Here is a 25,299-nt window from a genome sequence, read left to right on the forward strand (position 1 = left end):
GTGCAGACTCTGCCATGAGGAAACATAATCAATAGAGCAGTCAGCCCAGTGCAGACTCTGCCACAAGGAAACAGAATCAATAGAACAGTCAGCCCAGTGCACTCTGCCACGAGGAAACAGAATCAATAGAACAGTCAGCCCAGTGCAGACTCTGCCACGAGGAAACAGAATCAATAGAACAGTCAGCCCAGTGCAGACTCTTCCCCGAGGAAACAGAATCAATAGAACAGTCAGCCCAGTGCAGACTCTGCCATGAGGAAACATAATCAATAGAGCAGTCAGCCCTGTGCAGACTCTGCCATGAGGAAACAGAATCAATAGAACAGTCAGCCCAGTGCAGACTCTGCCACGAGGAAACAGAATCAATAGAACAGTCAGCCCAGTGCAGACTCTGCCACCAGGAAACAGAATCAATAGAACAGTCAGCCCAGTGCAGACTCTGCCATGAGGAAACATAATCAATAGAGCAGTCAGCCCTGTGCAGACTCTGCCATGAGGAAACAGAATCAATAGAACAGTCAGCCCAGTGCAGACTCTGCCACGAGGAAACAGAATCAATAGAACAGTCAGCCCAGTGCAGACTCTGCCACCAGGAAACAGAATCAATAGAAGTCAGCCAAGTGCAGACTCTGCCACCAGGAAACAGAATCAATAGAACAGTCAGCCCAGTGCAGACTCTGCCATGAGGAAACAGAATCAATAGAACAGTCAGCCCAGTGCAGACTCTGCCATGAGGAAACATAATCAATAGAGCAGTCAGCCCAGTGCAGACACTGCCATGAGGAAACAAAATCAATAAAACAGTCAGCCCTGTGCAGACTCTGCCACAAGGAAACATAATCAATAGAACAGTCAGCCCAGTGCAGACTGCCATGAGGAAACATAATCAATAGAGCAGTCAGCCCTGTGCAGACTCTGCCACAAGGAAACAGAATCAATAGAACAGTCAGCCCAGTGCAGACTCTGCCACCAGGAAACAGAATCAATAGAACAGTCAGCCCAGTGCAGACTCTGCCACCAGGAAACAGAATCAATAGAATATGTTTTCTGGTATTGTCCATAGGTGGCTCACTTTTGGAGTCAGGTCCAGGAATGGTTGTTACGTCATAATATCAGGGTTCAGATGGACCTGCAAAAACACTGAAAATCGGATCACTGGATCTGAAAAAAAAACATGATAATTCAATTGAAAAATATCATTATTCTCTTGGATAAATTATTTATTTTTAGGGCAATATTGGTAGAAATGTTATAAATAGGCAGGTTCAGGACCATTGTAAGACATCATAGTAAAATTGAGGGTTGTATTGCAAAAGAAAATAGCAAAATGGCAATATACTGGGATAGTGGGGTTAATGTGTGGTCATCGGAGGGTAGGAGTTATGGGGAATGAATGGTTTATTGGTCTCCCTGGGTGAAAATCCAGTACAGTACTTGAAGAAATTGGGAATATATTATTTAACTGCAGTTCATGTAGATGTGAGTGAAATAGCTGGAAGTAGCAGTAGAAGCATTGTTGTCCATTAGTTTACTCCAATTAGGGTGGGGATGGTAGGCGGGAAAAGGTATAGAGAAAAAATAAATAAAGGGGATTAGAAATGATTCAAACAATGAGATTTATAGAACCTACAATCCATTCTACCCCCACATTAGGCCAAGCAGTCTGATACTAATAAACACACTCCCGTGTCTCTTGATTTTGTGTAATAACAGTAAATCTGAAACTCTTACAGTCCCACCGTGACACGTTTGGACTTCTTTTAAACATCGAGCTGGTCTGTTGCATTGGATTTGTCTATTTCCTCTGCGTCCGTTGATACCAAACATTAGTATGTGTGATTAACGGGACTGAGGTAGAGCAGTGTTTGTGAGACAAGGGCGTATCCCGAAAAACCTTTCTTCTCACAAAAACGTCTGTAAAGTCCACAAACTATTATGACCTCGCCATGAAAATCTAAGACTCACAAACACGCACATGTTTTACTCTATGACACTCACAAGCTACGCAAGAGTCATTAGATGTTAAGGGGTTCTTCTACATAGAAGTTCATAGGAAATCCCAGGACATATTTCATAATACTGTAGCTCACATAGTTGCTGTGACAAGCTCCAACAGTTGTCACACACTAGTTTGATATTCATTTCCCACTGAGCAAACAATTCCTGTATTTACAGCATTCTCATCAATGCATAATTCTAATTATTATTATAATATATATATTTTTGTGACTTGTCAATAAAACTCATCAACGCAAATGTTTATGTCAAATTGTTTTGTGTTCTACTTGTCGCCCTGGCTAAATATAGTTCATTCGAAAACTGTTCGGACCCTTTGACTTTGTCAACATTTTAGTATGTTACAGCCTTATTCTCAAATGAATTAAATAAAACCTTTTTCCCATCAATCTACACACAATAGCTTTTTTCCAAACAGGCAGCAAAATAATATTGTAATGTAAAAGCAACTGTTTGTCACACATACATTTACATTTACATTTAAGTCATTTAGCAGACGCTCTTATCCAGAGCGACTTACAAATTGGTGAATTCACCTTCTGACATCCAGTGGAACAGCCACTTTACAATAGTGCATCTAAATCATTTAAGGGGGGGGGGTGAGAAGGATTACTTATCCTATCCTAGGTATTCCTTGAAGAGGTGGGGTTTCAGGTGTCTCCGGAAGGTGGTGATTGACTCCGCTGTCCTGGCGTCGTGAGGGAGTTTGTTCCACCATTGGGGGGCCAGAGCAGCGAACAGTTTTGACTGGGCTGAGCGGGAACTGTACTTCCTCAGTGGTAGGGAGGCGAGCAGGCCAGAGGTGGATGAACGCAGTGCCCTTGTTTGGGTGTAGGGCCTGATCAGAGCCTGGAGGTACTGCGGTGCCGTTCCCCTCACAGCTCCGTAGGCAAGCACCATGGTCTTGTAGCGGATGCGAGCTTCAACTGGAAGCCAGTGGAGAGAGCGGAGGAGCGGGGTGACGTGAGAGAACTTGGGAAGGTTGAACACCAGACGGGCTGCGGCGTTCTGGATGAGGTTTAATGGCACAGGCAGGGAGCCCAGCCAACAGCGAGTTGCAGTAATCCAGACGGGAGATGACAAGTGCCTGGATTAGGACCTGCGCCGCTTCCTGTGTGAGGCAGGGTCGTACTCTGCGGATGTTGTAGAGCATGAACCTACAGGAACGGGCCACCGCCATGATGTTGGTTGAGAACGACAGGGTGTTGTCCAGGATCACGCCAAGATTCTTAGCGCTCTGGGAGGAGGACACAATGGAGTTGTCAACCGTGATGGCGAGATCATGGAACGGGCAGTCCTTCCCCGGGAGGAAGAGCAGCTCCGTCTTGCCGAGGTTCAGCTTGAGGTGGTGATCCGTCATCCACACTGATATGTCTGCCAGACATGCAGAGATGCGATTCGCCACCTGGTCATCAGAAGGGGAAAGGAGAAGATTAATTGTGTGTCGTCTGCATAGCAATGATAGGAGAGACCATGTGAGGTTATGACAGAGCCAAGTGACTTGGTGTATAGCGAGAATAGGAGAGGGCCTAGAACAGAGCCCTGGGGGACACCAGTGGTGAGAGCGCGTGGCGAGGAGACAGATTCTCGCCACGCCACCTGGTAGGAGCGACCTGTCAGGTAGGACGCAATCCAAGCGTGGGCCGCACCGGAGATGCCCAACTCGGAGAGGGTGGAGAGGAGGATCTGATGGTTCACAGTATCGAAGGCAGCCGATAGGTCTAGAAGGATGAGAGCAGAGGAGAGAGAGTTAGCTTTAGCAGTGCGGAGCGCCTCCGTGATACAGAGAAGAGCAGTCTCAGTTGAATGACTAGACTTGAAACCTGACTGATTTGGATCAAGAAGGTCATTCTGAGAGAGATAGCGGGAGAGCTGGCCAAGGGCGGCACGTTCAAGAGTTTTGGAGAGAAAAGAAAGAAGGGATACTGGTCTGTAGTTGTTGACATCGGAGGGATCGAGTGTAGGTTTTTTCGGAAGGGGTGCAACTCTCGCTCTCTTGAAGACGGAAGGGACGTAGCCAGCGGTCAGGGATGAGTTGATGAGCGAGGTGAGGTAAGGGAGAAGGTCTCCGGAAATGGTCTGGAGAAGAGAGGAGGGGATAGGGTCAAGCGGGCAGGTTGTTGGGCGGCCGGCCGTCACAAGAAGCGAGATTTCATCTGGAGAGAGAGGGGAGAAAGAGGTCAGAGCACAGGGTAGGGCAGTGTGAGCAGAACCAGCGGTGTCGTTTGACTTAGCAAACGAGGATCGGATGTCGTCGACCTTCTTTTCAAAATGGTTGACGAAGTCATCTGCAGAGAGGGAGGAGGGGGGGAGGGGGAGGAGGATTCAGGAGGGAGGAGAAGGTGGCAAAGAGCTTCCTAGGGTTAGAGGCAGATGCTTGGAATTTAGAGTGGTAGAAAGTGGCTTTAGCAGCAGAGACAGAGGAGGAAAATGTAGAGAGGAGGGAGTGAAAGGATGCCAGGTCCGCAGGGAGGCGAGTTTTCCTCCATTTCCGCTCGGCTGCCCGGAGCTCTGTTCTGTGAGCTCGCAATGAGTCGTCGAGCCACGGAGCGGGAAGGGAGGACCGAGCCGGCCTGGAGGATAGGGGACATAGAGAGTCAAAGGATGCAGAAAGGGAAGAGAGGAGGGTTGAGGAGGCAGAATCAGGAGATAGGTTGGAGAAGGTATGAGCAGAGGGAAGAGATGATAGGATGGAAGAGGAGAGAGTAGCGGGGGAGAGAGAGCGAAGGTTGGGACGGCGCGATACCATCCGAGTAGGGGCAGTGTGGGAAGTGTTGGATGAGAGCGAGAGGGAAAAGGATACAAGGTAGTGGTCGGAGACTTGGAGGGGAGTTGCAATGAGGTTAGTGGAAGAACAGCATCTAGTAAAGATGAGGTCGAGCGTATTGCCTGCCTTGTGAGTAGGGGGAAGGTGAGAGGGTGAGGTCAAAGAGGAGAGGAGTGGAAAGAAGGAGGCAGAGAGGAATGAGTCAAAGGTAGACGTGGGGAGGTTAAAGTCGCCCAGGACTGTGAGAGGTGAGCCGTCCTCAGGAAAGGAGCTTATCAAGGCATCAAGCTCATTGATGAACTCTCCGAGGGAACCTGGAGGGCGATAAATGATAAGGATGTTAAGCTTGAAAGGGCTGGTAACTGTGACAGCATGGAATTCAAAGGAGGCGATAGACAGATGGGTAAGGGGAGAAAGAGAGAATGACCACTTGGGAGAGATGAGGATCCCGGTGCCACCACCCCGCTGACCAGAAGCTCTCGGGGTGTGCGAGAACACGTGAGCGGACGAAGAGAGAGCAGTAGGAGTAGCAGTGTTATCTGTGGTGATCCATGTTTCCGTCAGTGCCAAGAAGTCGAGGGACTGGAGGGAGGCATAGGCTGAGATGAACTCTGCCTTGTTGGCCGCAGATCGGCAGTTCCAGAGGCTACCGGAGACCTGGAACTCCACGTGGGTTGTGCGCGCTGGGACCACCAGATTAGGGTGGCCGCGGCCACGCGGTGTGGAGCGTTTGTATGGTCTGTGCAGAGAGGAGAGAACAGGGATAGATAGACACATAGTTGACAGGCTACAGAAGAGGCTACGCTAATGCAAAGGAGATTGATATGACAAGTGGACTACACGTCTCGAATGTTCAGAAAGTTAAGCTTACGTAGCAAGAATCTTATTGACTAAAATGATTGAAATGATACAGTACTGCTGGAGTAGGCTAGCTGGCAGTGGCTGCGTTGTTGACTTTGTAGGCTAGCTGGCAGTGGCTGCGATGTTGACACTACACTAATCCAGTCGTTCCGTCGAGTGTAATAGTTTCTACAGTGCTGCTATTTGGGGGCTAGCTGGCTAGCTAGCAGTGTTGATTGCGTTACGTTACGTTGAAAGAACGACAATAGCTGGCTAGCTAACCTAGAAAATCGCTCTAGACTACACAATTGTCTTAGATACAAAGACGGCTATGTAGCTAGCTAGCTACGATCAAACAAATCAAACCGTTGTACTGTAAAAGTTTCTACAGTGCTGCTATTCGGGGGCTAGCTGGCTAGCTAGCAGTGTTGATTGCATTACGTTACGTTAAAAGAACGACAATAGCTGGCTAGCTAACCTAGAAAATCGCTCTAGACTAGACAATTGTCTTAGATACAAAGACGGCTATGTAGCTAGCTGGCTACGATCAAACAAATCAAACCGTTGTACTGTAATGAAGTGAAATGAAAATGTGATACTACCTGTGGAGCGAAGCGGAAGTTAGTTGAAGTTCTATTCGGTAGAGGTTGGCTAGCTGTTGGCTAGCTAGCTAGCAGCATCTACTACGTTAAGGACGACAAAATAGCTGGCTAGCTAACCTCGGTAAATTAAGATAATCACTCTAAGTCTACACACTCTAAACTACACAATTATCTTGGATACGAAGACATCAAAGACAACTATGTAGCTAGCTAACACTTCACTAATCGAGTCGTTCAGTTGAGTGTAATAGTTTCTACAGTGCTGGTGGACAGTGGACGTTAGCTAGCTGCTTAGCTAGCTGCTGGGCAGATAGCAGTGTAGACTACGTTAGGACGACGAAATACGATAATTACGCAATTATCTTTGATACAAAGACGGCTATGTAGCTAGCTAAGAAGAAATTGCTAAGATTAGACAAATCAAACCGTTGTACTATAATGAAATGTAATGAAAAGTTATACTACCTGCGGACCGAAGTGTAGATGCGACCGCTCGCTCCAACCCGGAACATAACATGCTCACAGCTCTCGCTCTTATACCCTCCTTTTTCTTGATCTCCTTCTTATTGTTATTATTACAATTATAATTATGATCATCATTATAATAATAAGTCATGTCTTTATCAGTAGTAGGCTTAGTATAGTATCCTTGGACAGTGCCTTCGGAAAGAATTCAGACCTGTTGACCTTTTCCACATTTTGTTTACAGCCTATTCTAAAAATGGATTAAAGAAAAACAAATGTACTTTAAAAATTTGAGCTCAGGTGCATCCTGTTTCCATTCACCATCCTTGAGATGTTTCAACAACTTGACTGGAGTCCACCTGTGGTAAATTCAATTGATTGGGCATGATTTGGAAAGGCACATACAATTGAAGTCGGAAGTTTACATACACCTCAGCCAAAAACATTTCAACTCAGTTTTTCACAATTCCTGACATTTAATCCTAGTAAAGATTCCCTGTCTTAGGTCAGTTTGGATCACCACTTTATTTTAAGAATGTGAAATGTCAGAATAATAGTAGAGAAAATTATTTATTTCAGCTTTAATTTCTTTCATCACATTCCCAGTGGGTCAAATGTTTACATACACTCAATTAGTATAAGCATTGCCTTTAAATTGTTTAACTTCGGTCAAACGTTTCAGGCAGCCTTCCATAAGCTTCCCACAATAAGTTGGGTGAATTTTGGCCCATTCCTCCTGATAGAGCTGGTGTAACTGAGTCAGGTTTGTAGGCCTCCTTGCTCGCACACGCTTTTTCAGGTCTGCCCACAAATTTTCTATAGGATTAAGACAGAACGCATCTCCTTCCTGAGTGGTAGGCCTTGAAATACATCCACAGGTACACCTCCAATTGACTCAAATTATGTCAATTAGCTTATCAGAATCTTTTAAAGCCATGACATAATTTTCTGGAATTTCCAAGCTGTTTAATAGCACAGTCAACTTAGTGTATGTGAACTTCTGACCCACTGGAATTGTGATACAGTGAATTATAAGTGAAATAATCTGTCTGTAAACAATTGTTGGAAAAATTACTTGTGTCATTTACAAACTAGATGTCCTAACCGACTTGCCAAAACTATAGTTTGTTATCAAGAAATTTGTGGAGTGGTTGAAAAACTAGTTTAAATGACTCCAACCTAAGTGTATGAAAATTTCCAACTTGTGTACCTTTCTATATAAGGTCCCACAGTTGACAGTGCATGTCAGAATAAAAACCAAGACATGTGGTCGAAGGAATTGTTTGTAGAGCTCTGAGACAGGATTGTGTTGAGGCACAGATGATGGCCTCCATCATTCTTAAATGGAAGAAGTTTGGAACCACCAAGACTCTTCCCTAGAGCTGAGCAATCGGGGGAGAAGGTGTCTTGGTCATGGAGGTGAACAAGAACCCATTGGTTACTCTGACAGAGCAACCATCTCTGCAGCACTCCACCAATTAATACTTTATGGTAGGGTGGCCAGATGGAAGACACTCGACAACCCGCTTGGAATTTGCCAAAAGGCACCTAAAGGACTCTCAGACCATGTGAAACAAGATTCTCTGGTCTGATGAAACCAAGATTGAACTATTTGGCCTGAATGCCAAGCGTCATGTTTGGAGGAAACCTGGCACCATCCCTACGGTGAAGCATGGTGGTGGCAGCATGTGGGCATGTTTTTCAATGAATGGGACTGGGAGACTAGTCAGGATCAAGGGAATGATAAGCGGAGCAAAGTACAGAGAGATCCTTAATGAAATCATGGTCCAGAGCGCTCAGGACCTCAGACTGGGGGCGAAGGTAACTCTCCGAATAGGACAATGACCCTAAGCCCACAGCCAACAGAACGCAGGAGTGGCTTTGGGATAAGTCTCTGAATGTCCTTGAGTGGCCCAGCCAAAGCCCAGACATGAACCCTCTCTGGAGAGACCTGAAAATAGCTGTGCAGCAACGCTCCCCATCCAACCTGACAGAGCTTGAGAGGATCTGCAAAAAAATGTGAGAAACTCCCCAAATACAGAAGTCCCGAGCGTGTAGCGTCATACCAAAGAAGACTCGAGGCTGTAATCGCAGCCAAAGGTGCGTCAACAAAGTACTGAGTAAAGGGTCTGAATACTTATGTAAATGTGATATTTGTTTTTAATTACATTTTTAATACATTTGCAAAAATGTCTAAAAACCTGTATTTGCTTTGCCATTATGGGGTATTGTGTGCAGGTTGATGAGGGGAAAAAACAATTTAATACATTTTAGAATATGGTTGTAACCTAATAAAATGTGGAAAAAGTCAAGGGGTCTGAATAGTTTCAGAATGCGCTGTATGTGGGCAGAGTAAGCAGATGAATGAAAGTAGTGCATTTAAGCATTTTCACTGTGGTATTTCCTGGGACATACTTCCCAGCCTAATGTATACAAATTTACTTGTTATTCACTTAATGAAAAGTCCATTTGGCTACATTGCCTGCTGTTGGGATATTTTGAATGCATAGATGTTGTAGAATATATTTGAGTAGCAAATTTACGTTTTATTTAGGAAATAGCAACAGTCAAATTAATCTCATTAATCACAATACCCAGATATAGACCTAGCTATGAAACAGTCCTTCTCGTTGGAACAGTGCAATTAATTTAGTCAGCATAAGCCAAACGTAAATGGAGAATAAGATGAGGCCTACACACAAGTGGAATACATAAAACTGATCCAAATCCAGAATTGAAGGAAAAACAAATTCATATGATTATTCAAATGTATCCGGAACCTTGTGGTTTTCTCCTCAGTTTATGCATTTTTATTTTATTTAACTAGGCAAGTCAGTTACGAACACATTCGTAGTTATAATGACGAACTAGGAACAGTGGGTTGACTGCCTTATTCAGTGGCAGAAGGACAGATATGTACCTTGTCAGTTTGACGAGGATCGATCTTGCAACTTTTCGGTAACGCTCTAACCACTCGACTACCTGCCTTCCGGGTAAGTAAAGTTCCATGGTAAAGGGAAGAGAAGAAATACATTTTTTTTAATGGTATAATAATGAAGATGTTAATGAGGGCAGATGCAGTTCATTTGACGGGTGCAGTGCGATGATTTAAATATACAGTGGTCTATATACGTCATTGGTGCAGAGAGAGCAATAGATTGTATCTTTGATAACCCGACTGGCTTAGGGGCCTGGGAGGCTCCCATGATGTCCTGCGGCTGGGGCTTTGTCGCTTAGCAACATTAACAAACTTTCTCCAGCTAAGTTTCCAGCAAAAACAAACGTGGTCTCCCAAGTCATGTAGCTAGCTAACACTGTCACTTATTTCAGCTAATAGTTAAGGTGAGCCAACGTCCACGACAGAGCCGGAATGTCAAAAGCTCCACCAAAGAAAAAGGAGTTGTCCTCCAGCCGAGTCACTTCATCACAAGGACAGACACCAAATAAAGAGTAAGATTGGTTTGATGGTCAAGCTGGTTTGATGGTCAAGCTTGCTCTAGTATCTATGCCCTACTGTTCGTTATTTATCATGTCAAGCAACACTTAAATACTCTTGATTTCAAATTATATTTGCTATGTTGTTACATGTTATGTGTTGTTATCACTGCCATAGGTAGCTATTCAAGCCAGTTGCAAAGTACACAGCAACGTTAGCTAGCTAATGTGTGAACTTGTTGGTAAGGTATGACAGGTGTCAATCAAAGATAATACCCCCCCATTATGTTTGCTGGGGCTTTCTATCGTATATTTAAGCTGTAAGGCCTGAGGGGCTGTGTTATATGGTCATTATACCACGGCTAAGGGCTGTTCTTATGCACTACGCAACACCGAGTGCCTGGCAATAACCCTTAGCCGTGGTAAATTGGCCATATACCACCAACCCCCGATGTGCCTTATTGCTATTATTTGTCATACCCTGGTTATATACGGTCTGATATATCATGGCTGTCAGCCAAACATAATTCAGGGCTCGACCACCCAGTTTATAATTTAGCAATAAGGCCCGGGGAGGTGTGGTATATGGCCAATATACCACGGCGAAGGGCTGTTCTTAGGCACTATGCTATATAACGTATTTTAATGGGCTACTTCAAACCATATTTTCTTCAGATTGATATACTGTCAAAAATACTGTCAGACTGATTTGTAATAGACTGTCATAGCCCCAATTAAAAAAATAAATGTTGGGGTCGTGCAAAGAAATTGATATCAAAATGGGGTCGCAGGCAGACCTCAGGTCACCTCTTAAGGAAATGACCCCGACAACAGCATTTTCGGCAGTTAAATGCAACAACAAAACAGTATTTATTAAAATGCAATCTATTAGTATGTTTTTTTGAGCACTATAATTTATTTGCAAGCCTAATAGCTTTATCTTTAGTTTAGGGTTGACTCCGCTCGTTGGCCCTTAGCCAAGTTCAAAGCATACGATTTCATCAACTGGTATTTACCACCTTCCCACTTGGTTTTGAACAAAGTATTATGTCGTCTGACAGGGGCTAGGAAAGTTGTCACGTCTGTCTACTATGCTTGAGCCCCACGAAATTTGAACCTCAGCCAGAAAAAAAGTAGCCAAGGTCTCCTAATTGTAAACACTTCAGAATTTAAACTCCCATTTTCACCATCCTACTCGCTAGCTAGTTATATAAGCCCTGCTTCTTGTTATTGTGGGCGTTTCTGTAGCTAGCCTACATGCGGGCATTAATTATCTATAGCTTCAGGGCTCTTGTTCTGCTCTCGCTTTACAAAAGCGCACAACCACTGTTTCACGAACAAGCTGTACACGGGGCAACTTGCCAGGGTTCCAGCTTTGAAATCCTTGCCCGCGGCTCTCCCAATCCAAGTTACAGACAGTATGAGGAAGGGAGTCAGTACATGATTGTGTCGATAGCATCACCCAACGAAAATGTATCGGTAGTAATAATAATGTATAGCCTAAACAGTGCTGTGACTAGAGGTCTATGCCCTGCTGCTACACATCACTTTAGCGACGAGAGGAGTTACTTGAACAGGATTGATACATTTCGGCATCAATTTTATATCATCTTGGGTTTATGGATACCACAGCACCTGTTTATTGGTGTCAAACCTGAATCATGCTTGTTTGTGGTTACACCCCAGAGCATCGTCCCTGGTGGCTAGTGCCTCAGAGGGTCCAGGAGAGCTGAGGAGATGCCGCTACCCCATCTGGCCGGAGTGGAGTGAGGCAGAGGTCAACACAGAGAAATGGGATGGGGCCAAGGGCGCTAAGGATGGAAAGATGGGGAAGAGCCCATTTTTGGTGAGTATTGATGGATTGAAATTCCTACAGGATCAAGGCTATCCATCTATGAATTGATTTCATAGATACTGTAGCCTGCAGTGCCACATGTTTCTTTGGCAGGTTAGCATTTTTTTTGTCATGAATCTTGTTCTGGGGGCAGCTCTGCAGAATGGGTACAAGCTGGTACAGCCTCAAAGTCATAAAATCAGATTTAAAACCTTAACCGTTAACCACGCTGCTTACCATAATGCCTAACCCTAACTCTAAATTAAGACCAACAAGCTCATTATTGTTTGAGTTTTTACAATATAGCCAATGTTGACTTTGCAGCTGGCCTATCGAAGAAAAATCGCTCCAGGACAAGACTCATGATAATAAACATCAACCTGAGTTTCTTTGGCTCTTTTTCTTTTTGGGGGTAACTGCACATAAATTGTAGCTTTCATCAATGTACATTTCTGAATATCCAATACCCCATATTTTTTTGTAAATATAATACACATACACAGTACATTCAGAAAGTGTTCAGACCCCTTGACTTTTTCCACATTGTTACATTACAGCCGTATTCTAAAATGTGTTACATTTGTTTTTTCCCCTCATCAATCTACATACAATAACCTGTAATGACATAGCAAAAACAGGTTTTTAGAAGTGTTTGCAAATGTATTAAAAGTAAACAGAAATATCACATTTATGCAAGTATTTAGACCCTTTAATCAGTACTTTGTTGAAGCACCTTTGGCAGTGATTACAGCCTAGAGTCTTCTTGGGTATAACGCTACAAGCTTTTGCACATTTGGGGAGTTTCTCACATTCTTCTCTGCAGATCCTCTCAAGGTCTGTCAGGTTGGATGGAGAGCGTTGCTGCACAGCTATTTTCAGGTCTCTCCAGAGATGGGTTCCTGTCTGGGCCCTGGATGTGCAACTCAAGGAAATTCAGAGACTTGTCCCGAAGCCACTCCTGCGTTGTCTTGGCTGTGTGCTTATTGTCATTGTCCTGTTGGTAGGTGAACCTTCGCCCCAGTCTGGGGTAGTGAGTGCTCTGGAGAAGGTTTTCATCAAGGATCTCTGTACTTTGCTCCATTCATCTTTGCCTCGATAATGACTAGTATCCCAGTCCCTGCTGCTGAAAAACATCCCCACAGCATGATGCTGCCACCACCATGCTTCACCGTAGGGGTGGTGGCAGGTTTCTTCCAGACGTGACACTTGACATTGAGGCCAAATAGTTCAATCTTGGTTTCATCAGACCAGAGAATGTTGTCTCCCATGGTCTAATAGTCTTTAGGTACTTTTTGGCAAACTCCAAGCGGGCTGTCATGTGCCTTTTACTGAGGAGTGGCTTCTGTCTGGCCACTACCATAAAGGCCAGATTGGTGGAGTGATACAGAGATGGTTGTACTTCTGGAAGGTTTTCCCATATCCTTCTCCAGATCTGTGCCTCGACACAATCCTGTCTCGGCGCTCTACGGGCAATTCCTTCGACATCAGGGCTTGGTTTTTGCTCTGATATGCACTGTGGGACCTTATATAGACAGTTATGTGCCTTTCCAAGTCATGTCCAATCAGTAGAATTTACCACAGGTGGAGTCCAATCAAGTTGTAGTTTTCTTCAATTTTAGAATAAGGTGTTAACGTAACAAAATGTGGAAAAATTCAAGGGGTCTGAATACTTTCCGAAGGCATGTTCCAGTCAAAAGTCAAAAGTTTAGACACACCTACTCATTCAAGGGTTTTTCTTTATTTTTACGTTTTTCTACATTGTAGAATAATATTGAAGACATTAAGACTATGAAGTAACATATAGAATCATAGGCTGTGCAAACCTATCATCTGGGAAAAGGGTGGCTATTTGAAGAATCTCAAATACAGAATTTGATTTGATTAACACTTTTTTCGGTTACTACATGATTCCATATGTGTTATTTCATAGTTTTGATGTCTTCACTGTTATTCTAAAAATGTAGACAATAGTAAAAATTAAGAAAAACCCTGAGTAGGTGTTCTTAAACTTTTGACCGGTAGTGTACAGTTGAAGTTGGAAGTTTACATGCACTTAGGTTGGAGTCATTAAACTCCTTTTTCAACCACTCAACACATTTCTTGTTAACAAACTATAGTTTTGGCAAGTCGGTTAGGACATCTACTTTGTGCATGAAACAAGTATTTTTTCCAACAATTGTTTACAGACAGATTATTTCACTGTATCACAATTCCAGTGGGTTCCAGGTTACATACACTAAGTTGACTGTGCCTTTACATAACTTGGAAAATTCCAGAAAATGATGTCATGGCTTTAGAAACATCTGATAGGCTAATTGACATAATTTGAGTTAGTTGGAGGTGTACTTGTGGATGTATTTCAAGGCCTACCTTCAAACTCAGTGCCTCTTTGCTTGACATCATGGGAAAATCAAAGGAAATCAGCCAAGACCTCAGGAAAAAAATTGTAGACCTCCACAAGTCTGGTTCATCCTTGGGAGCAATTTCCAAACATCTGAAGGTACCATGTTCATCTGTGCAAACAATAGTACACAAGTATGAACATCATGGGACCACGCAGCCGTCATACCGCTCAGGAAGGAAACACGTTCTGTCTCCTAGAGATGAACGTACTTTGGTGCGAATTGTGCAAATCAACCCCAGAACAACAGCAACGGAACTTGTGACGATGCTGGAGGAAACGGGTACAAAAATATCTATATCCACAGTAAAACGAGTCCTATAGCGACATAACCTGACAGGCCGCTCAGCAAGGAAGAAGCAACTGCTCCAAAACCACCATAAAAAAGCCAGACTACGGTTTGCAACTGCACATGGGGACAAAGATCGTAATTTTTGGAGAAATGTCCTCTGGTCTGATGAAACAAAAAAATAACTGTTTGGCCATAATGACCATCGTTATGTTTGGAGGAAAAATGGGGATGCTTGCAAGCCGAAGAACACTATCCCAACCGTGAAGCAGGGGGGTGGCATCATCATGTTGTGGGGGTGCTTTGCTGCAGGAGAGACTGGTGCACTTCACAAAATAGATGGCATGAGGAAGTACAAGACATCAGTCAGGAAGTTAAAGCTTGGTCGCAAATGGGTCTTCCAAATGGACAATGACCGCAGGCATACTTCCGAAGTTATGGCAAAATGGCTTAAGGACAACAAAGTCAAGGTATTGAAGTGGCCACCACAAATCCCTGACCTCAATCCAACAGAAGATTTGTGGGCAGAACTGAAAAAGCGTGTGTGAGCAAGGAGGCCTACAAACCTGACTCAGTTACACCAACTCTGTCAGGAGGAATGTGCCAAAATTCACCAAACTTATTGTGGGAAGCTTGTGGAAGGCTACCCGTAACGTTGACCCAAGTTAAACAATTTAAAAGCAATGCTACCAAATACTAATTGAGTGTATGTAAACTTCTGACCCACTGGAAATGTGATGAAATAAATCAAATTCGCTCTACTATTATTCTGACGTTTCACATTCTTAAAATAAAGTGGTTATCCTAACTGACCTACATTTTTTTACTTGGATTAATTGTCAGGAATTGTGAAAACTGAGTTTGTATTTGGCTAAGGTGTATTTAAACTTCCGACTTCAACTCTACATAACATTCTATTGGTTGCAAGAATTTTGTATAGTAATGTTTTGAATCCGACGTTTAGCGTATCAGTTAATAAACAATGTGCCATGGTATCGGTACATCGCAAATCTCCTCCCAACTATTTCGTAGTCTATAGGCACAGTTGTCAGTTTTTTGGCCTTTCAATGAAACTGGTATACTTTTTTACGTATCACTCTTTGTCCACAGCCATTCTTTGAGGATCCAGAGGGAAAGGTCGAGCTACCTCTGTTGCTGAAAGTGCATTCATGGAAGCGCCCTTCAGAGCACATACTCACCAAGGTAAGGGTACTTCTTCAGGACATGGTCTTGGATGGTGCGTCACACAGTCTGCATCCAACATAGAGGACACAGAGGATGCACAGTACTAGATATACTCAGGGCCAGTGGTGTAAAGTACTTAAGTAAAAATACTTTAAAGTACCTCTTAAGTAGTTTTTTGGGGTATGTGTACTTTACTATTTATATTTTTGACAACTTGTTATATTTATTCCACTACATTCCTAAATACAATAATGTACATTTTAGTTCATACATTTTCCGTGTCACGCAAAAGTACTCGTTACATTTTGAGTGCTTCACACAGTTATCAAGAGAAATCCCTGGTCATCCGTACTGCCTCTGATATGGCCGACTCACTGAACACAAATTCTTTGTTTGTAAATGATTGTCAAATGATTGCAGTGTGTCCTTGGCAATACATACATAAAAAAAAAGAAATTGATGTCTTGTTGGCTTGATATAAGCTATAAGAAGTTATTTATACTTTTGATACTTAAGTATATTTTAGCAATTACATTTACTATTGATACTTAAGTATATTTAAAACCAAATACTTAGACTTTTACTCAAGTAGCATTTTATTGGGTGTCTTTTACTTGAGTCATTTTCTATTAAGGTATCTTTACTTTTACTTAAGTATGACAGTTGGGTACTTTTTTCCACCACTGCTCAGGGCCTTCAGTATATCCTTTTCATCATACAGACTTCCGCCTTAAAGTCGACACTGCAAAGAGACTGCACAAGAACAGAATGTTCCACTATACTAAGCTAGATGTACAGTGTATGACAAATTTCAGCCGAGTGCCATATATAGCCAGACCACTCAGGGCCATCTTATCAGGTAGTGTGCAGAAATGTATGGCTGTTAACAAAAAGTAACTCTGTTTGTCTGTGCAACACTGAGTAACTAAGCTTACTGTGTCTTCCGCTCAACAATGTGAAGAATGTTTCATTCATTCTGTATAAAAGGAAACGCACAGGAATACCCAATTAAGCACAGCTGTTCTGTTTATTCCTTCCACTCTCCACCATCCTATTCTAGAACCCCCTAATTGACAGAAAAAGTTGAGGTGTGGGTTGTTATGTACGGTTTCCATGACAATGGAAGGGCTCTCCATGGATGGAGGGAGAGAGTGAGAAAGAAGAAGAAAAATATAATCTCCCTTGAAGGCTCTCTCTTCACGATCGGTGGTCTTTTAATTCGTATTTGATTAGTGGTCTGTTGGAGTCTCTTATCTTAACTCCCTAATCCAATATTCATTGCAAACATGTCCTCTTGAGGAATCCTGGATAAACTATGGTGGAGTCTTTTTGCAAAGCATATTTGAAAAGTAAAATGATTGAGTTTCATGAATATTTCAATTTTACTTGGGTAACCTGTTTTTCAGAGGGTAATCTAGTAAACTTCCCAACGCCGCTTTACAAAATGTATCTGTATAATGTTTAATTTTGCAGTTCAGTAACTTTCAGAACATTGTTGACTGCACAGAGCCCAGGCGTCCATCACTTTAGAAGTGGGAAAAAGGGATGTTTGATGCATCATAGAAATGCACTGTTTCCATTGTTTTGTTCCCATGTTAAAAACATCTCATGCATTTTATACTAGCCTCCGGTAATAGTGGAGAACGAATCATCATTTGACCTGACCGCAGCCAATGAACATCTGCTCTGCAGTGAGGTAAGTGCTCTCCACACACTTTACTTTACTTACCTTTTCATAAAGGCTTATCATACTGTTGTCATCTAACAGTGATTTCTGATGGACAGTAATGGAGGGACCCTAGATTATGTGATTGATTTGGTTAATTTAAAGTCACTTAGTCATTGATCAATTGATTGTTTTTGTTTTTTTCCATCATGTCCCTCTTCCCAGCTCTTCAGGTGGATAGTGAGTGAAATCTACATAGTGTGGAAGATCTATAATGGGATGTCAGTAGAGCAGGGGTCTGACGTCTGGAAGCCTTGGGAACACATCTACTCCCTGTGTAAGGTGGTCAAGGGCCACATGCCTCTCTATAACGTCTATGGGAAGTACGTGGTCAAACTCTACTGGATGGTGAGTGATAGGGGTATTCAAAACAGATTATAGGCATAGTTTCTCCGACCCAGTTTACCCCTGCAGTACCCCTGGACTCAGTCTTCATTGAGGGCACTTTTTAGTCCAGGAATATAGGCTTAATCTGGGTCCGTTAATCTGGGACTGTGAAACTGCTCCTGTGAACCTGCTCCGTCCTATAGGGTATCGTGTTATTAGCATGGAATGTTTTCCACTTTGCGAGATACAGTAAATTCGACTCTATTTGTAGTTTCCAAATGTTTTCATTCACCTTCATGTTCTTACCATGTTAAATCATGTCTGCACGTCTCTCATACCCTGAGGTTGCTAAGACACAAACATATTGTCAGCTCATTTCCACCGGTGCACCTAGGAGATAAAGACAATCCATAATTCATTTCAGAGGGCTGCACAGAGAATGGAGGATGCAGAAGCAGTCCAGCCACCATCCACTCAGGCACGAATCAATCAGTCTCGCTGCTGTGTTAATATGAGGAGGCTTTGCAAATTGTCCGATGAATTGATAAGGTTTAACAGGAGTCATCTGCCTCAGGATATCATTGTGGGACACCTTTATGACAGCAAGGCGGTGGCACTCAGTCATGCTATGGGTCTTCCTGTATGGTGGGGTAATTCCAAAGCAATGTCAGTCGTCGGTATGATGATACATAAATTGCAGTGGAGGCTGGTGGGAGGAGCTATAGGTGGATAGGCTCATTGTAGTGGCTGGAATGGAATAACGGAACAGAGTCAAAGATGTGGTTTCCATATGTTTGATGTGTTTGATACCGTTGAATTGATTCCATTCCAGCCATTACAATTAGACCATCCTACTATAGCTCCTCCCACTAGCCTCCACTGATACAGAGCCCGCAGAAAGTATTCGTTTGAATCTTGACTTTTTCCACATTTTGTTGTGTTACAGCTTGAATTTTTTGGTCATTCGCCTACACACAATACCCCATAATGTCAAAGTATCATTTTTTTTGTCTTTTTTTACAAATGAATTTAAAATGAAAAGCTGAAATGTCTTGAGTCAATAATAAATCATTTTTTTATTGAAAGCATAAATAAGTTCAGGACTAACAATGTGCACAACAGGTCCCATAATAAGTTGCATGGACTCACTCTGTGTGCAATAATGACTACCTCATCTCTCATCTCATCTGTACCCCACATATACAATGCAATGATCTGTAAGGTCCCTCAGACGAGCAGTGAATTTCAAACACAGATTCAACCACGAAGACCAGGGAGGTTTTCCAATGCCTTGCAAATTTGGGCACCTATTGGTAGATGGGTAAAAAAAAGCAGACATCGAATATCCCTTTGAGCGTGGGGAAGTTATTAATTACACTTTGGATGGTATATCAATTACACCCAGTCACTACAAAGATGCAGGCGTTACCGGAGAGGAACTCAGAGCGACAGAAATTGGAACTCAGTTACCGGAGAGGAACGAAACCGGTTAGGGATTTCACATTGAGGCCAATAAAACAGTTTGAGTTTAATGGAGGTTATAGGAGAGAACTGAGGATGGATCAGCAACATTTTGTACCTAGTCCACAATACTAACCTAAATGACAGTGAAAAGAAGGAAGCCTGTACAGAATAACATGCACTAAAGCAGGGGTGGACAACTTTAGTCCTCGAGGGCCTGATTGGCGTCACACTTTTTCTCCATCCCTAGCAAACACAGCTGATTAATCAAATTGCATTCTAAACTGAAGATCATGATTAGGTGATTATTGGAGTCAGGTGTGTTAGCTGGGGCTGGGGGAAAACTATTTCACCAATCAGGCCCTCGAGGACTGGAATTTCCCACCCCTGCACTAAAGTAATATTTCAAAAAATATGGCAAAGCAATTCACTTTTGTCCTGACTACAAAGTGTTATGTTTTGGGGCAAATCAAACACATTACTGAGTACCACTTTCCATATTTTTCAAGCACAGTGCAGTGGTGGTTGCATCATGTTATGGTTATGCTTGTAGTCTTTGAGGGCTAGGGAGTTTTTCAGTATAAAAAAGAAACAGATCTGACCTACTGTAAGCACAGGCAAAACCCTAGAGAAAAATTGGGTTCAGTGTGCTTTCCACCAGACACCTGGGAAATTCATTTACCTTTTAGCAGGGCAATAACCAAAAACACAAGGCCAAATCTAAACTGGAGTTGCTTACCAAGAAGACAGTGAATGTTCCTGAGTGGTCAAGTTACAGTTTTGACTTCTTGAAAATCTATTGCAATACCTGAAAATGGGTGTCTAGCAATGATCAATAACCAATTTGACAGAGCTTGAAGAATTTAGAAAATAATAATGGGCAAATGTTGTACAATCCAGGTGTGCAAAGCTCTTGACACTTACTCAGAAATGTGCCTCTACAAAGTAACTCAGGGGTGTGTGAACTTATGTAAATGAGATATTTCAGTACTTCATTTTCAATACATTTGCAAAATGTTCTAAAAATATGTTTTCACTGTCTCGTTATGGGGCATTGTGTGTAGAATGTATCCATTCAGGACATGTATCCATTCACAACAAAATGTGGAATAAGTCAAGGGATATGAATACCTTCTGAAGGCACTGTAAGTCTTCCACACTTTGTTTTCTCTGTGTTTGCTCTGTGATGATGCTCACAGTTTTGAGACTGTATTTGCAAATAGTCTTCAGGAGTATTTCCTCAACTTGTATTCTGTTTGTCTACAGTTCTCGGCTGGTGAAGATAGGCATATTCCATTTTTTAAAATCAAATCGTTGGATTTTCGATGTTCGAAAAGAGATGTTTTGGAACATAAGCGTATCAATCACAACAATAACAAAGAGATTGTGAGGTATAGAAGCATAGGAGGACGAGAGAATGTAACAGTTAAACTCACTGGGCAGGCTGACAAGATTGGAGGCAGCAGCTCCCGTGCCTAAACTAGCATGCTAACAGATGGATAAGGAGACATAATATGCCATACCCTCTCTTTCGTTCTCTATTCCCGTCTCTTTCTCGCTCTCTCTTTCTCTCGTCCCCTCTCACTCTTTTGCTCTTTTCCCCTCTCTCTCCTTGTTTATCTCTCTTTTTCCCCCCTTTCTCCCGCCATTTCTTTCACATACTCCTCTGCCCTCTCTCCCTCTCTCTTAATGAAGTTAGCTCCTTCACACCCTGTCCAGTCTCATCTGCAGAAAGGTTGAGCAGCTCCTGAGGGCGATGATTAGGATGGGGGGGAAAGTGAGACAGAGGGAGAGAGAGCGGCACAGCTGTGATCAGTCAGTCAGATTACACTGTGCGTCTAAAGACTGAAGCTGCCTGTCACTGTATAACACTGTGACTCCCACAGACAGCCAGTGGACATAGAGAACACTGAGGGGCTGCCTGTCTGCCACTGGGTTGAAGAGAGCATATGGATTCCAAGAAGGCGAGAGGCAGGGAAAATGGAATGGTGGGAGTAGGAATGTCCATCTTCAATCGCTAAATAGGTTAGCTATATGAATGAAAAATGACATGGGGTTCCTAGCAAGATTTTCACTTGGCATTTGTGCTGAGTGAGTCCCAGCTCACTGCTTTTTCATCTCTTCATCTCTTGTGGTAATGCTCTCTGGTGTGTGTGAATCATACTCAAGGGTGCTACTATCAAATACAGTACCTACATGACAAACGGACAATAGATGCCTACACAGCGCTAGTACAGACCAATCGATTTGCTGTAAAACAAGAATGACTGAAGTCAACACTCCCATATTCTGCCGTTGTCTCAACATTGACTGCTTGGTCAGTGGAAATGAGATTATATCCAGCCTATTAATCAAATCTAAAGAATAAAGAACGATACACAGAAAGTATTGTTACTGTAATGGGCTGGTAAATGAAACTCACTGTGCTCTGTCAATTTCCAATTTCTGTCGCTCTCTCTTCCTTGCCTTCTTTCTCCCCTCCTCCTCTCGCTCTATTGTTCCCTCATCTGTTCGCTTTTTTCCCCCCCCTTCTGTCAGGGTTGCTGGAGGAAGATCATGGTGGACGATGCGTTGCCGTTTGATGAGGACAACAACCTGCTGCTTCCTGCCACCACCAACCAATCAGAGCTGTGGCCCATGCTGCTGGCCAAGGCCATCATTAAACTGGCCAACACAGAGTGAGTTCAACCATAGTTAAATCCTACTGAAACCTCTCAACCACCCTAGAGGGGACACAAACCAACAATCAACTTCAATACTGGGGGGGGCACAAACCAATGACTGTATATATGAATTGACAAAGCCATCGATCAAGTGACACCACCCATATGAGAAAATACTATAGTATACTCTGGTATAAATACTATAGTATTCACTTGTGTTTTTGCGGACTTTACTGTTGTATTGGCTGTAGTTTTGGCGGACCAAATTCTGCAGAAACACTACAGTGAATACTGTAGCATTTACTTTAGTAAACTGTAGAATATTGTAGTATTTACAGTTAAAGTTGCACTATGCAGAAATTGCTCCACCATTTCAGTTTATGTGATAAGAATCATTGTACCATCTAAACCGCTGTGAAATATATTTTCCATAACCAAAAATATTGTTGCAGAGGCTTGAAGCTGGTGTACAAAACCGAAAGTAAAAGACACAAAAACAAAACTTAAGAATGGGAAGCATATAAATAGTGGACATTAGAAAATATCTACTGCTTCTTAGACTTGCTTTCAAGTATAACGATATATCTATACTTCTATGTGAATTGGGTCTCACAAAAAGTCACATATTGCCACTAGCTAGAATATGAATACTGTTGTAAAACAAACTGTCGTCCATATTATTGTAACTAATGTAGTGTTTTTGCGGATTGGAGTATTTATTGTAGTGTTTTTGTGGACTGTAATATACTGCAGTATTTACTGTTGTGTTTTTTTCAGTTATTTCTGATATCACTATAGTATTTACTATAGTGTATTTATTGTATTATCTTTGACATAGAAGTATAAGCTTTCTTGTTGTGGAAACCACCTACTGGAGAAATGGACAAATGAAATACTGTTGTATTTACCATAGTTAAAAAAGTGTTGTTTTTTTGCGGAAATTACTGTACTATTTACTACAGTGTTTTTTCGTGGATTATACTGTACTATTACTATTCTACAGTATACTACAAAATGCTATAGTAAGTACTACATATGATCGAAGGATACTAGAGTGTAGTATGGTATACTACAGTTTACTACAGAATTCTATAGTAAGTACTGTAGTATTCTATAGTAAACTGTAGTATTTCTTTCCTTCCTAAGTGAAGACTCAATACCGCATTGAAGTCGGTTAAGACGGCGTCTCATGAAGACATAACATGCGCAGTTTTAGCTACTCCAGGAAGTGACGTTGCAGGCTCTATGTTGCCCTCTCTCATTGAGTATCTCAAGTTGAAGGCCAAACTGGGTACCGCAGGCTGCCATCAGCAACTAAATTATCCTTAACTTCTTCTGTGTGTAATTTTTAAATATTTTTTTATCAATCAGTTCAAGTACATAGATCTGGTGTATTAGAAGCAATTATTGGCACCATGATTGTCCCCCCCCCAAAAAAAAATATGTACAAAAAAATATGTACACAAAGAATTACGAACTAGCATGAGCACAATGATTAAAGTCTACACATTTCCATTGACTTCCAGTCATTGTGCTAATGCTAGTTAGCAGTGTCTCGCAAAACTACCTTCAACTTCCTTCAAACTGCACACAGAGACATAAATAAGGGTACCCATTGGTTAATCTGACTGGGTAAGTAGAATCATGGCTTAATTACAAAAATCTTGCACTAAACCATTTAAGATCAATGACAAGTTTTAACATGCAGTACCAGTGAAAAGTTTGGACACGCCTACTCATTCAAGGGTTTTTCTTTATTTTTTCTATTTTGTACATTGTAGAATAATAGTGAAGACATCAAAACTATGAAATAACACATGGAATCATGTAAACTCAGCAAAAAAAAGAAACGTCCTCTCACTGTCAACTGTGTTTACTTTCAGCAAACTTGACGTGTAAATATTTGTATGAACATAACAATATTTAACAACTGAGACATAAACTGAACAAGTTCCACAGACATGTGACTAACAGAACTGGAATAATGTGTCCCTGAACAAAGCGGGGGTTAAAATCAAAAGTAACAGTCAGTATCTGGAGTTGCCACCAGCTGCATTAAATGCTGCAGTGCATCTCTTCCTCATGGACTGCACCAGATTTGACAGTTCTTGCTGTGAGATGTTACCCCACTCGTCCACCAAGGCACCTGCAAGTTCCTGGACATTTCTGGTGGGAATGGCCGTACCCCTCACCCTCCGATCCAACAGGTCCCAGACCTGCTCAATGGGATTGAGATCCGGACTCTTTGCTGGCCATGGCAGAACACTGACATTCCTTTCTTGCAGGAAATCACGTACAGAACATGCAGTATGGCTGTTGGCATTGTCATGCTGGAGGGTCATGTCAGGATGGGCCTGCAGGACGGGTACCTTTTGAGGAAGGAGGATGTCTTCAGCGTTGAGATTGCCTGCAATGACGATAAGCTCAGTCCGATGATGCTGTGACACACCGCCCCAGACCATGACGGACCCTCCACCTCCAAAGCGTTCCACCAGAGTACAGGCCTCGGTGGAACGCTGATTCCTTCGATAATAAACGTGAATCCGACCATCATGAGACAACCGCGACTCGTCAGTGAAGAGCACTTAGGCGACATTGTTGCCGGTGATGTCTGGTGAGGACCTGCCTTACAACAGGTCTACAAGCCCTCAGTCCAGCCTTTCTCAGCCTATTGCGGACAGTCTGAGCACTGATTGAGGGATTGTGCATTCCTGGTGTAACTCGGCAGTTGTTGTTGCCATCTTGTACCTGTCAACCAGCTGTGATGTTCGGATGTACCGATCCTGTGCAGGTGTTACATGTGGTCTGCCACTGCGAGGACAACCAACTGTCTGTCCTGTAGCGCTGTCTTAGGCGTCTCACAGTATGGACATTGCAATTTTTTACCCTGGCAACATCTGCATGCCTCCTTGCAGAATGCCTAAGGCACATTCATGCAGATGAGCAGGGACCCTTGGCATCTTTCTTTTGGTGTTTTTCAGTCAGTAGAAAGGCCTCTTTAGTGTCCTACGTTTTCATAACTGTGACCTTAATTGCCTACCGTCTGTTAGCTGTTAGTGTCTTAACGACCGTTCCACAGGTGCATGTTCATTATTTGTTTATGATTCATTGAAGAAGCATGGGAAATGGTGTTTAAACCCTTTACAATGAAGATTTGTGAAGTTATTTGGATTTTTACAAATTATCTTTGGAAGACAGGGTCCTGAAAAGGGGACGTTTCTTTTTTTGCTGAGTTTAGTAACCAAAAAAAGTGTTAAACAAATGAAAATAGATTTAAATGTTTTTTTT

At 42.6% G+C, this 25,299-nt stretch overlaps 1 protein-coding gene across 1 annotated transcript in view; it reads left to right on the forward strand.

Annotated features, from left to right (window-relative positions):
• Positions 1–9,940: 9,940 nt before the first annotated feature.
• adgb (androglobin) overlaps positions 9,941–25,299 on the forward strand; it is a 110,370-nt gene continuing 95,011 nt past the window's right edge. Inside the window, exons 1-6 of the mRNA XM_064924830.1 lie at positions 9,941–10,140; positions 11,812–11,971; positions 15,760–15,852; positions 17,459–17,530; positions 17,726–17,908; positions 21,887–22,026. Coding sequence (XP_064780902.1) covers positions 10,061–10,140; positions 11,812–11,971; positions 15,760–15,852; positions 17,459–17,530; positions 17,726–17,908; positions 21,887–22,026 — 728 coding nt within the window. The 5' untranslated portion in view covers positions 9,941–10,060. The remainder of the gene's footprint in view (positions 10,141–11,811; positions 11,972–15,759; positions 15,853–17,458; positions 17,531–17,725; positions 17,909–21,886; positions 22,027–25,299) is intronic.

This window comes from Oncorhynchus masou, chromosome 19, assembly GCF_036934945.1.
Source record: "Oncorhynchus masou masou isolate Uvic2021 chromosome 19, UVic_Omas_1.1, whole genome shotgun sequence".
Taxonomy (NCBI): domain Eukaryota; kingdom Metazoa; phylum Chordata; class Actinopteri; order Salmoniformes; family Salmonidae; genus Oncorhynchus; species Oncorhynchus masou.